At 44.3% G+C, this 14,558-nt stretch overlaps 1 protein-coding gene across 6 annotated transcripts in view; it reads left to right on the top strand.

Annotated features, from left to right (window-relative positions):
- The window catches only part of EMF2 (VEFS-Box of polycomb protein), a 92,602-nt gene that overhangs the window by 43,487 nt on the left and 34,557 nt on the right, over positions 1–14,558 (top strand). For all 6 annotated transcript variants that reach the window (XR_015541133.1, XM_087375808.1, XM_087375805.1 and 3 more), the window contains one exon: positions 10,569–10,726. Coding sequence is in view for 5 of the 6 variants with exons in the window: in XM_087375808.1 (XP_087231934.1) it covers positions 10,569–10,726 (158 nt within the window). In the remaining variant the exon portion in view is untranslated. The remainder of the gene's footprint in view (positions 1–10,568; positions 10,727–14,558) is intronic.

Genomic DNA, 14,558 nt, shown 5'->3' with positions numbered 1-14,558 from the left:
AATCATAATCATAATCATATCATATCATATCAATTAATCTATCTAGACGTTGAGACGAAACCGAAGCCTGGTACAGTGATGGCTCTCTGGTGGTTTACGAAAATATCTCGTATCTGCGTCTGTCGAGCTGTCTTGCGCTGCGGTGGGAGGCGCGGTCTCCTTGCTCTCTGGACTCTCTGGGCTATGTCTAGAGTGATCCCTCATCTTTGTCGATCTCCTCTGAGGAAAGCTGTGATAGGTCGGACCTCAATAGAGTGTGCTCTTGGGGCTCTCTGTCGCACATGTGGCCTCTGCGTCCCTTTCTCGGCGGTATTGTGTCTGCTGCTCATCCAGACTGCTCTCATATCGGCTAGCTCCTCTACCTCCACTCCACTGTGTTCGGGGGCTGACTCAAATGTATAGGAGTCCGATCATCCTCTATGTCTTGTAGTGGTCTGACCACCTTCTGCTACTCTCTGATCTATCGTAGAAGTGCCTCCTCGTGTCGCCGCATCTCCATCAGATAGAGTCCGATATAGACTTGGTCATGGAAATGGATCAGTCGTGACAAAGGACCAAAGCCATTCCCCTCTAGGTAGAGGCAGTGGTAGTGTTTTCAAATCTCGTAGTAGGCTGGGCAAACACAAAGAAAATGCTCCTCTGGCTCAACTGCTTGCAACGTACATAGCGTGCAGATCCGTTGCTCTCTAGGTATACCCGTTACTCTCCTTGCCTCAATCCTCAGTTGATGGGATGAAACCCGCATTTGACCAATGGCAATCCTCAGTGCATGAGATATTCCTCTATCCTCAAGATACTGGGGTCTGATAATGAATCCCTCCTCTGATACTCTCAGGAAGTGGTCGCGGTAGAATTGGGTCTTGGTGGGGAGTTCTTGGTCCTCCCCCCAAGTCCGGGATGTGTGAAGCTGGAGGAGGTCTAACCGTCTAATACGGTTGATCTCATCTTGCGAGATCAACTCAGGAGGTGCATCCATGTTGTACTGAAAGAGGGGAAGCCTATCCATCAGGATACCGTGCCTGGCAAGCCATGTGGATATGCGTGCATACCATGTGTCTGCCCCGCTCTTTGCGAGTCGTCTGGATGACTCTAGGGCCAACCTCGGAAGTCTCTTATGGGGTAAGTCCCACACTTTGTGGATGAAAGATGGCATCAACCTGGAGAGGTGTCATGGCGAACTGTGCTTGTACTATCTCATGTGGAACTGAGGGCTTTTATCGGATCATCTTGGATCCCATTGTCACCTGTAGCCGCTCGAAGCTCCTCCAATCTGTCCTCGGGAGATTGCACTCCCAGAAAGGTGCTGCATACATGACAGTCGGTCGCACTAGTGTGTTGAAAAGCCAGCCCTTCGTTGGTGGATCTTGGAAGTGTGCCTGGAAACACTGCCGCTCTACCCTAGCCAAAGCACTACGCCCTCGTGTGAGTTGTGCTTGGGTTGCGTGCTTCATCGTGAAGATGGGTCCTGTGAAGATTGCTCCCAAATATGTGTATGATTGCACTATCTCGACTGGTTGACCACGATAGGTAAAAGTGAGTCGGTTAGTCACTACTCATGAGGTGTTGAAGACCATAACCTTAGTTTTCCCAAGGTTGACCATTAGATCTCTCTCTTTGGAAAACACCTCTAAAGCCTCGAGATCTCTCTGTAATCCCTCTGCTAAAGAGGATATAAGGACTATATCATCAGCATATAACAGTATCTGTATGAGGAGATCCCCTAGTGATGAGCCCTCGCCACCTAGGCGATCTATGGAAGATGTGATCTCATCAAGGTAGAGTCCAAAAAGAGTGGGTGAGAGAGGGCATCCCGATTCCGTGCTTCACCCCAGTGGTGCTCTCGACCCAATCTGATAGGCCGCCTGGGGCACGGACCCTGCCTTTGATTGACTCATATAAGCTCATCACACCCCAAATCAGCATCTTTGGTATCTGCATCTCGTGTACTCTCTTGATCATGCGGGATCGCGGAACAGTGTCGAAGGCCTTTCGAAAGTCCACAAAGCATGTATAGACTTTTTGATGTCTTGACCTCGCCTCCTCAATGATAGCCCTCAAATTTTGGGAAGTCTTTCGAGCTTTGGTTTTTATCCACCCAGATTGGAGTTTCATCTTTTCTTTATTTGGGTTTGCTATTGGGCACTTGGACTTTATGGACAGACAGGAATTGTGAAGTCTTTAGTGATCCTACATTTTCCTTGTTTGGCTTTTTTAAGCGTTCTCTGCAACAATCCTTCTTTGATTGCTTGCAAAGGTGCTGTATAGATCATGATGTATATCTAGCATACACTGAGATTTTCAGCTGATGTATTTTGGGCTGCCTCGTTTTGAGGTCGCTACTTTTGTAATATAATCAATCACTAAAAAAAAAAGTGTGTGAGGGTTGGGGGGGGAATGGGGGGAGATACTCAAGCAAAGCAAAAGAAGTATGCCAATAAACGTAGGAAGTATCTGGACTTTAAAGAGGGAATTTGTTCGCTTACAACTCCACAAGAAGAGATATGCCTCCTTAAGGGAAACAAGTTTATCATGAAAAACTTTCTTCGGCAAAGATTCTTTGGTATGCTTTCTCACAAAGAACTCGTGCACCACTTTTCTTAGCCTTGGTGTGTATAACAGTATTCCCTAAAAGTTGCGGTAAGTCCATTCTGCTAGAAAAAGACCCAACAGAGGGTACGCACAGCAGAAGACTGATAGTAATGCCTAGGAGCTCACACAGTGTCGTGTGGGGTGTGGAATCACAAACTTCTTAACTTATGTGCATAAAATAGATGTGCAGACTCATCAATAGACAATGAACCAGCCAGATAGAGAAACCACCAAAAATAATATATTTCCGTCCAAAGCTATGGACACAATACAAAAGAGAGAGATCTAGAGTCCCACCAATGGTGTGGTCCTCTGATCTTACCACAAGGTACTTCTCCTATCTGCTGGCTATCTCTAGACTCGAGCCTGCGTGCTCCACCTCGGGCTTTTGTAGACTCTCTGTCCAGAATGGTTCTCTCAACCTTACTGCCTGTAGATGCCTAGGTAGGCAGCACTTACTAGCTCAGTCTGCAGCCCTCTTGTTATGCTCTAGCCGAGATAGCATGACCTCGGAAAGATCGGTGGGCATTTTCTCTTAGATGATCGACTTTTATAATATTTTATGTGCGTAAATAAAATGGTCAAGGGAAGTAAATGCCAAGGTCCTAGGTGAGGGTGTATTGGCATCGACTAGGTGGTTCTGAGTGCTAAGGCCTAGGTGCACCTAAATGTGTAATAATGCCAAGGTGCAAATGTTTTAATTGTGCCCCAAGAGAGGGGTAAATGGTGTACCAAGTTAAAGGTATAAAATGATGACATGTGGTAGAGGGAACCATCTAGGGAACTGAGGGCTTGTGGATAGGCATGATGGAATAAAAGTTACGTATCTTTGTGTACATGTGATTCACAAGAATGGCTGGGTGGAAAAATGCGATGCTAACGCCTGTGAATTGTATGCGTGAATCGACAGAAAGGTTGAGAGATTAGTTAGTGTTCGTTTCATTTGGTATCAGAGCTTCAGGCTGGACGAGGGGACTCATACGAGTCACGTATCAAGAAGGCGAACGACGTGTGTGTTAGGTGGCTCTGTTCGTGAGGCTGAGCATTGATGGAGCAGGTACAGTTGCAGACTTGAAGCGCAGGGTGGCACGGACGGCCATCGAAAGACCAGAGCGCAGGCACGGGATGCGTGACTGTTCGTGGGCTTAACGGAGTGGTCTGATTGGCGCCGGCCTATGCAAATAGATTGGAATTAAAAGAGCCGCTGATGGAAAGGGAACGTTCATCGAAGAGATTGGCAATTCACAATTGGTGAAGTTTTACCACCACAGGACTTGCGTGATATCGCCGAGTATCCTATTCGACTCCAATGGTGAAAGGGCGTGCTGAAACAAAGCACGGGACTGCTGTGTGTCCCTGGTGAAGGAAGAATCCCATACTATTGAATGAAGTCACCCACGACAGAATTGGGAGCCCAAAGCTTGGTGAGGCGATGTCAGAATTAAGGAGACGCCGCGCGATGGATGCATTTGCCACAAAGGAAATGAATTAAAAAAAAAAAAAAGAAAGTCGGACTAGATGCAAATAGCGCTACACGCAAGGCCTAAATATGACATATGCTTAAGCGCCCACCGTTCATGGATAATGTAGCATGAAGCTATGCAGAAAAGCTTGACTTCAGTGGCACAGGAATAATCCCGACAGTCCACATATAGATTTGGGAAAGAATTGTCAGTGCAGCAACATTTACATTGAGGAGCAGACGATTGCTTCGAAGGAAAGCATGATATCTGCGCTACGTGAAGACTCCAGGGGGCATTTTATTTTTTCTATACAAATTTTTAATTTTTGGTTTGCAGTCTATTATTCCTATATAGCAAAGAGGAATTTGAAGTGAAAAAAAAAACCATATAAATTTCTATTTTCCCTTTTGAAAGAATGGAGATAGAGGGACAAGATTCCAGGGTAAATCCTGGTGAATCTAGAGCGCGATCTACGCAAGAAATGTCCCATCACACAACACCTACTGTGGTGGCTAGGATTTTTGTATTAGAAGATGCTTTACAACACATCATGAACCAACAGCTTCAAGTGAATGCTGGTCAAAATGAAATTAGGGAGATGGTGCAAGCCTTGTCGGCTAGACCATCTAGAAATGAAAAGGACAAAGCTCCAGCAGAGCCAGAGCCCAGTATACACTCATCAGAACGTGCAAAGGTCAAGGTACCTAATATTGCTAATTATAGACCGGAAAAGTACGTTGGTCGGATGACCAAGCGCAGTTCTGATGTGATTGAGGTTTGGTTACACAAGTGGGAAGAAGCCTTCACCATTTATGAAATCAGATCTGATCTAAAGAAAATTTGCGAGACCACTCACCTGTTTATTGAGGCAGCGGGTAGATGGTGGATAAAGTAACAGAAAGATCAAGTTGCCCCTACCACCTGGGAAGGGTTTAAAGCTGAATTTAAGAAACACTTTCTTCCACTTGACGAAGAGTCCCGAGCTTGGGATGCTTATAGAAACCTTTGCCAGAGGAATTTGTCGGTGGCAAAGTACGCTGACAAGTTCAGGGAATGTGTTATGAAGATAACAGACCCTCTCCCTATGTCGGTTCAGTTGAAAGACTATATCTATGGATTGAACGACAAGATTAAAATGGAAGTTGGGGCTAAATATGTAACTACATTAGATGAATCTATTGCAGTAGCCCTGAACTATGAGGATGCCAGAGGCAGATCTAGTGGATTTGTGCAGGCAGGGACTCAGCATGAGTACCCAAGGAAAGGGGATTTCAGAGGAAATGGACTTCAAAGACAAGTGTCTCGCAGCCAAGTGGCCAAACCAAGCAGGTGAAGCCGGTTGAGGGACCAGCAAAGACAAGTACCACCGTTGGGGTGAAAAGGAAAGTAACTCCAATGGCATCCCGGGCTTGGTCAAAGTCCTCGTCGACCCCTGAACAAAAAGAGAAAGCTAGAAAAAAGGGATTGTGCTTTGGCTGCCTTCAACGACATCAGTGGAAAGATTGTCCACTAAACAAAGACTGTCGCACGGCCAACATGATAATATCTGAATGCGACGCGGAAATGCAGGAGAGTCCCAATGCGGAACATATGCAGATGCAATTGACGGGACCTTCTCAGAGGTTAGTACTTGTGTTGTTAAGTGTGTCTGTCACTAAGTTAGTAAGCGGTGCACCTGATAACATCCTTTCAAAGCCCGCAGCAACGGGGTATACGGTTTTCGATGAGCCCGAGTTGATTAAAATGAAAGGGCAAGTAGCCAACCATGATGTGATTGTGTTGTTTGACTCAGCGTCAACGCACAATGTAATTAACTCGAAGCTTATTAAGAGGCTCAAGTTGAAAACTAGTCCGTCTGACTATGCTTATACGGTCAGGATGGCATACGGAAGTTCAACTGAAGTATGGGACCAGAGGGTTACCCAGTTGGAACTTCGAATACAGCACTATGTTGAGAAGATGGACTTTGAGTTGACCAAGCTAGCTAACGCAGATATAGCCCTACGAATGGCTTGTCATTTTTGGAAAAATCCAGCCATTGATTGAAAAAAGCATATTTACCAGTTCAAGATGAACGGGGTTAAATATGTTTTGCGAGGTGAAAAGGATTTACCTCGAGGACCATTGATTTCAGCCATGGAAATTCGAAAGACTCCGAAAGAGTTTCTGTGTCTGTCTATAGCATCGGTAGAGTCGATTGATGATGCGTCGACTAGCACTGAGGCTACCCAAGATGGGGAAATGGCCGAGTTGGCTAAAGAGATATCGGAGAAGTTCTCTGATTGTTTTAGGGATGAGTTACCTTATGGGTTACCTCTAGAGAGGGATGTTAATATAAAATTGAGCTTATCCCGGGGGCAGAACCTGTAAATAGACCTCCCTATAGATTAAGCTTTACAGAACAAGCTAAGGTGCGAAGACAACTGGAAGAATACCTCAAGCGATATTAAAGAGGAAGAAAGATGATACTTTTCGCCTCTGTATAGATTATAGAGCATTGAATAATATCACTGTTAAGCACATGTATCCGACGGCTCTAATCGATGATTTGCTAGATGCATTACATGGGGCCGTAATTTTCAGTAAGATAGATCTTAAGTGTGGCTACCATCAGATCCGTATTAGAGCCGAGGATGTGCATAAAACCGCTTTTAGAAGCAGGTTTGGTCATTATGAGTTTTTGGTAATGCCCTTTGGACTTACCAATGCTCCAGCGACATTCGTCATGCTTATGAATAATTTACTACGTCCGTATATCGAAAAGTTTGTAGTACATTTTATTGACGATATTCTAGTATTCAGTAAAAGTATTACTGAGCATCGTGAACACTTAAGAGTAGTGTTCAGTACTTTGAGGAAAGCCAGTCTTTATGTAAATAAGAAGAAAACTATACTGCGTAGGGTTAGGCTTGAATATTTAGGATTCATAATTACTCCAGAGGGGGTAGAAATGGATCCATAGAAAGTGGCTGCGATACTGACTTGGCCAATCTCTCAGAGTTTGAGTGCTTTGCGATCATTCTTGGGATTTGTCCAATTTTATCGAAGGATATCAAAGGATATTCTGAAGTAGTATCGCCATTGACTGATCTGACCTCAGATAAAGTACCTTTTATATGGGGACATAATCAACAGGAAAGTTTTAACACCATAAAACAAGTTGTGGTCACAGGACCGGTGTTAAAAATAGTTGATCCCCAGAAACCGTTGTTCCTGGAAATCGATGCAAGTGGCATTGCGGTAGGAGCAGTTCTCCTCCAAGAGGGAAGGCCAGTAGCCTTTGAAAGCAAGAAGCTTTCTCTCTCTCAAAGGAATTGGCCAACTCATGAATTAGAGTTGTATGCTGTTGTCCATGCTTTGAAAACATGGCGACATTATTTGTATGGATCGGAGTTTTATGTGGATGTTGATCATGATACTCTGAAACATTTTTGTAAACAACCTGACTTGAGAGGCCGCCAAGCTAGGTGGGCAGAACTCATGCAGGAGTTGAATTTGACGATTAGGTACCGAAGAGGAAAAGATAATAAGGTTGCTGATGCGTTGTCACGCATTATGTATAATATGAGTTTCACGGTGTTAGAGAGTGCTCTAATGGCCGAGATTAGAGGAACTCAAAAGGTGGACGAGTTTGTCCAGAGCCTTTGGCCTAAGGCTCATGTGTTAAAACCCGGGGAAAACGAAAATGATGACCTGGCATCCAGAAAAGACCAAACGTATGTAAGATATGCCATAAGGAATGGTATGCTGAAAAGAAATGGCAAGGTAGTAGTACCTAATCAGAATGATCTCAAGCAGAGAGTCATTCGACAATGCCATGACAGTCCATGTGCGGGACATCCACGAGTCGAGAAGACATATGATCTCGTGAAGCGAGATTTCTTTTGGCCAAAGATGAAAAAGCATATTCATGAATATGTGACACGTTTTTCGTGTCAGGTAAGTAATGCAGAGCAGGTGAAGCCTCCCGGCCTTTTACAGCCCTTGGAGATACCACTAAGTAAGTAGGAGAGCATTTCCATGGACTTTATTGTAGGTCTGCCTACGACACAAGGTGGATATGATTCTATCCTTGTGGTGGTTGATTGTCTTACCAAGATGGCTTACTTCATTCCAACTAGAGAGTTTGTTAGTGCCCCGCAAGTGGCGGATTTGTTTATTAGACATATATTTTGTCTACATGGATTACCCAAATCCATAGTGTCAGACAGAGATGTCAAATTTACCGGTCATTTTTGGACTGCGGTATTTGAGACACTAAGGACTGTGTTGGGAATGAGTAGTGGGGATCATCCAGAAACGGATGGTCAAACAGAAAGAATCAACCAGATTTTAGAGGATATGCTTAGAGCATATGTGTCATTGAGGCAACATACATGGGACAAGTGGTTGCCATTGTTGGAGTTTCCCTACAATGATAGAAAACATTCCTCTACAGGGTTGAGTCCGTTTGAGCTGAACTATGGTTATAGACCAGCAAATCCAACTATAGTTGGAATACCTCAGAAAGTGCCTAGTGCCGTGAACTTTGTGGTTCAGATGCGGGAGATGCTAGCACTTGCAAGAGCTAACATCCGCCAAGCTATGGATAGAGCTAAGGCGTATGCAGATGAAAACTGATCTGTTAGAGAATTTAAGGAAGGAGAAAAAGTTTTTCTCAGAGTTCCTTCGCACTCTAAGTCTTTGACTGCAGGAGAGTGTGCTAAGTTATTACCTCGATATTGTGGGCCATAGTTAATTCTAAAAAGAATAGGCAAGGTAGCCTATAAATTAGAATTACCACCGGGGTGTAAGGTGCACCCAGTGTTTCATGTTTCTCGTTTAAAGAAATTTTTGCATATTGGTGACTCACGAATCGAAGGTGTGGTTTTGTTTCAGGAGATAGAGGATAATGCAAGACGCAAACCAACAAGAATCCTGGACCGAGGAACAATGCAAGTGGGCAATCGAAAGATACCCACGGTGTTGGTTGCATGGCATGGTCTACCTCTATCAGAAGCTACTTGGGAATCCGTATACCAGTTACGGAGAGTGTTCCCGGATTTCATCATCGAGGACGTTGATGCTTGAAGAGGGAAGGAATGTTATGGTCTAGCCGAGATAGCATGACCTCGGAAAGATCGGTGGGCATTTTCTCTTAGATGACCGACTTTTGTAATATTTTATGTGCGTAAATAAAATGGTCAAGGGAAGTAAATGCCAAGGTCCTAGGTGAGGGTGTATTGGCATCGACTAGGTGGTTCTGAGTGCTAAGGCCTAGGTGCACCTAAATGTGTAATAATGCCAAGGGGCAAATGTTTTAATTGTGCCCCAAGAGAGGGGTAAATGGTGTACCAAGTTAAAGGTCTAAAATGATGACATGTGGCAGAGGGAACCATCTAGGGAACTGAGGGCTTGTGGATAGGCATGATGGAATAAAAGTTACGTATCTTTGTATACATGTGATTCACAAGAATGGCTGGGTGGAAAAATGCGATGCTAACGCCTGTGAATTGTATCCGTGAATCGACAGAAAGGCTGAGAGATTAGTTAGTGTTCGTTTCACCTCTTTAGGTCTCCTTCACCTCCTGGGAAAAGGCCGAAGGAAGCCCTGTCTGCTGCTCCTGTCTGCTGTATATCTGCTGCTCCAGAGAATGAGATATGAGGGCACAAAGGCCCTCCTTATATAGGGCACAAGGCCCTCCAGAACCAACCGACCAGCCAGCCCTAATTGGGCCGACTGGCTGGTCTGTAGCAGCCCTAACCAACCGACCAGATGGTTGGCTGCCTATCCAGCCCTATTTAGGGCCCTTTGCCAGCCCTTTGTTCCATGCAGGGCCCAGCCCCTTTAGACTGCTTACCCCGCCACCTGCCAGCCCTGTTTGCAGGGCATAGACCTGCCCAATACCTGCTGCAACAGTGCGACTCCATGCTGCTACTGATCCGCCTCTTCTCAGCCCTTGTCCGGACCCTGGCACACCCTGCACAACTTCCATACACTGCGCTGCAGCAGTCCGTACTGATCCGTACAGTGGCTGTACCCTTGCTGAAGTCATCTGCCATGTGTCACCATGTGCAGGGCCTGTTTGTACCTTGTCGCCCTCTCTCTGGGCATACCTTGCCCTAGGTCTCCCTCCCCCATGCTCTCCTCATTTGGGGGCTTACAGATGGGGAGGTGACCCTTCCGACACATTCATGTACAAAAATGCGCTTTAACAAATTGCCTTAAATCGCCATGTGTAAAACCTTTTCAAGACGACTTACGATTGTTAATCTTTTTGTCATATGTTTTTCGAACCTGCATAATCGGAAAGAGCTTGTTGTTACTTATGCTGTTTTTAACCTACTCAACTTTTTATCCTGTCGGAAAGAGCTTGTTGTGACTGATATGTCAAGTCAGGCTTGCTTCAACATCCTTTGCGGAATGCAATGCTCAACAAACAATATGTAAACATGTGAAACTATTTTGTCTACCGTACTCGTACAGCCACAATTTTGTTTGCTTCTCATTCTCAGTGTACATTTTTCTTTCCGCAGTTAATAGCAATGGACCAGTTCTATGGGGCAGCATATCAGTTGTAGCTTTGTGCCAGAATTGGCTTAATCCTTGTGGAAATGGTGGATCCATCACTGGAAAAAATGGTGAAAAATCAGAACGTACAGTATATTTGGATCTGTATCCCAGTCGATTGCAGGTATTTGTACTTACTTTTCCTCCTGAGATAAGAGCCTTGCATCAAGTGGGCTGTTTTGTTATTAAAATGAAGTAGCCGCATTCTTATGAGGTATTGAACATCAGTGCATGGGGGTTTAACTCTTACTATTTGCGAGCAGATATTGTTAGGTAAGTAAAACTTGAGATAAAATAAGACTCTGAGTGCATTTGAGTTCCTTCTGTTTTGTACTGCTAGACTTGGAGCATGGCTTCTTTTATCAATATTCTGGAAACATCCCCTTACAGGCTAGCCACTACTTAACCTATGTACATAACAATCCTCTATTTACAAGATATTTGCAAACACCAATAGGAGTTAGCTACAACTAACCTAGGTACAACCTATGTACAACACAATCCTCTATTTACAAGATATTTGCAAACACCAATAGGAGTTAGCTACAACTAACCTAGGTACAACACTATCCTCTATCTACGAACTACCTGCAAGCACCAACAGGAGTCAGAGCACAAACACAGGACAACATGGTTTATCACCACCCAACCATAGATCCTTGCAAGTATCTTCCCTGAACTAGAGGTTAGGCAACCCCGGACCAGTTAGCTCCCAACAGATGTCATTAGGGAAACATAGTGTCACTTCTCTTCACAAAATTAAATTTATTTATTGCATATGTTTATGTTCTAAAAATTTCAAATTCTTTAAATTAGAATGTTTGCCAAAAGAATGCATATGTTTTCATACTGTTTGGTGAGGTACTAGTTGGCTAGGGTCTAGCATTTGAGGAGAAGAGATACAAGCGAGATGACAAACTCACAGGCCTAATAGGTTATGTGAGAAGGCCAAGCAAACTCAAACTAACCCTAGACTCCTTTGAGCAGAGTTAAACGTAAGGGTGAAAACAGAAGTCAAATCGGAGCAGTATTGATCTCCAAACTGGATTTTTAGTCAGGCAAATAAAGAGTCAAAGAGATAGAAGCGAGACGACAAACTCATAGGCCTAATATGTTATGCGAGAAGGCCAACCAGACTCAAACTAACCCTAGAAAATAGTTAATTGTCAGAAACGTAAGGGTGAAAACAGAAGTAGTATTGATCTCCAAACTGAATTTTCAGTCAGGCAAATAAAGAGTGGTTTAAATAACCTTAGTCCACAATTTCAGCATGACACGTGGCATGCTGATTTGTCATGTTGACATGGCATGAAGCTGTGGCCTACTGATGTGGCATGCATGACATGTGGCATGTGACACATGACAGCCCATGAGGTGGCACATGGCACATGGCAGCATGTGGAGGGCCATGCATGAACCATGGCACCAATTCCCATTGCAGGAACTCCAGCCGACCAAAATCCAAGGGAGCCAGGCCCTAATGCCAAAATGGACACGAACTCTGTGTCCCTTTCCTACATCTATAAAAGTAGGGACTTCGCCCTTTCATTTGCACAGATTTTCTCACCCCCTTTGCTGGTGCATACTCCAGCCTCGTACAACAGCCCATTCTCCATGCAGTCCTGCAGCAGCAATAGTCTCTGCAGCAGCAACAGCCGCTGCAACAGCAGCAGTAGCCCCTGTAAATGAGAATCTATTTTTTAAAGAATTGGGTAAGTGTTACTGATGTGTGGAAGCAGTGGTAATTGTATAGGCATAAGATTGGAGAGGCCTTGGAGCCTTGAGCACCCTAGCCAGGCTGTCTATTGAGATACTGTTGTGTATATAGACATATGCTCAGATTTTTATCTATTGTACATAGCTTCGGCCATAGTCTAAGTCTCGGGAGCTGTTGATAAGGTTTACTTCAACACCTTGGTCTTGTATCTTATTGTAATAAAGAGCCTGGATTTTTTGGGGGGTGGTGGCCCCTTTATCATGTGTTAGGCTAAATGATGTAAGTGAAGGCATGGCTTGTACAAAATTGCTTTTTTTACATTGTGAATAGAGAACCTTAGGCTAACCTTACATCCATAACTCTTGCCACATTATGTCCAGGTGTGGACATTAACATTCTTCCCTCCTTATTTAGAGAAGGACTGAGATATAAACTCTAGGCATTGATGCCGAAGAGAATAAAAATTTTCCGAAGTACTCTACTATTATGAGCAATCTTTCCACTTAACATTTAGCTTTGGAACATGTTCCTAAGCTTTTGGTCCCTATAATCCAGAAGACATTTCAATTCACGAGACACATAAGTGGTTAGTTACAAGCTTTTCTTTAGAGACTAAATTATCTCCCGCACCTAACTTGTCCTTCACTCTACTCCACGTGAGAAAACTAGGTGTACCCAAACACCATCTAGTAAAAGCAATGTGTAGGCCACATCATTGAATTCTTTAAGGATCAAGAAAGAATTACAAAAGCATGAATATATTTTATACTTGACGAATTTGCATTAATTGAGTCTTTAAGGATTTTCAAGTAAATCCACTGGCTTTCTTAGAGAATTTGAGGTGACGGATTTTGATTGGCATTAAACTGCACTTTTGAGCACTTTTTATGGTGTTCAAGCTGCTTCACAAAAAGAAAAGGAGGAAGAAAGAGAAGGCAGATATAGAATGGAAGGACGGAAAAGAGGTGGATGAAATAATGAAAGGAGGGACAGGAAAGGGTAAAAGGAGAGGCACGATGTAAAGGAAGGGAAGGGGAAGGAAAAGGGAGTGGGAAGGAAGGGGAAGAGGACTAGAGAAGGGAGAAACAAGGTAAAGAGAGGAGGGAGAGTGAAGTTGCGGATGGGAAAAAAACTAAGCCGGAAAAGTCATCGTGAAAGACCAATCAAGGGGGCCTTTCTAAGCCTAGAAAAGTCAAGCAAGGGGCTGTCTTTCGAGCTTAAAATGGCCCTTAGGTGCAGGCCTTTCTCCTAGCCGCCATGCTACATGTAAGAATAGCCCGTTGAGGGGAGCAAAACCTTGACGTATGTCCCATCATGCGTCGATGGTAGGGAAACACGTGGCACTCACACATGACTCACACAAGAACTAGTACTAGATCTCCTAGTACTACACACGAACACATCATACCTCACACACGATCCCCCCTCCACCGTAATACGACAAAGAGCAAGTCCAACTATTCAACACCTGCCGTGTGATATTGACTTCTCAGTCAAGGCTGGTCTAGGGCTCTAAAATGAATCAGCAGCTTTAGAAATGCGTGGATAAACGTGTCCAGCAGCTGGTGGATGACCTCGGAGGTTCCAAAATGCAAACCCTAATGTAAAAGCAGCAAGAATACGCCTCTAAATGTAGAAAAGGAAAGGAAAGGAAAGTTTATCAAAGTCTTCGGAAGACCGCACCTGAATCAAAGAGCACCAAGTAGATGCCCTAGAATGCAAAAATGAGCCAAGAGATGTGCACTAGTGGGCATGGAAACCACTCCAAGTGCTGTAGCAGGTCCGACAACCTCAAGAAGGTAGCTGTATGGGTGCCAAATGCCAAAGTATATCTTGAAATTTGTGAGGCAGCTCAGTAAAACAGCTCCAAGCTACACCGAGATGCTGTAGTAGACGTGTAGATGTACCAAAATGCACCAGCAGGTCTGAAACTGATCAAGCGGCTCTCTAGAGTATTCCGAAATGAGGTAACAAGTCTTCACAATGCAAACCGGCTGTTGTAGATGAGCTGGAGGCTAGAATCAGGTCGGAGGTGGCTGCAAATGCAGCTGCAAGGTGATTTAGGGTTTCAAAATGCTGGAGCAGATGAGGAGAACACCCTCACCAGGATAGGATAATGTACTTAGGGGTGTAAACAAGTTTAGATGAAGAATTTTGTAGGCCATCTTTTGGTGGTTCTAGTGATGCACTATAGGCCATGGTATGTGCCTTGTAGGCATAAGTGTAGGCACTTATAGTG

The sequence above is a fragment of the Dipteris shenzhenensis genome, chromosome 6 (assembly GCF_047967505.1).
Source record: "Dipteris shenzhenensis isolate YYH24624 ecotype China chromosome 6, Dip_SZ_1.0, whole genome shotgun sequence".
Lineage (NCBI taxonomy): Eukaryota > Viridiplantae > Streptophyta > Polypodiopsida > Gleicheniales > Dipteridaceae > Dipteris > Dipteris shenzhenensis.
The sequence above is the reverse complement of the archived record's forward strand: the minus strand, read 5'-3'. Positions and strand labels throughout refer to the sequence as shown.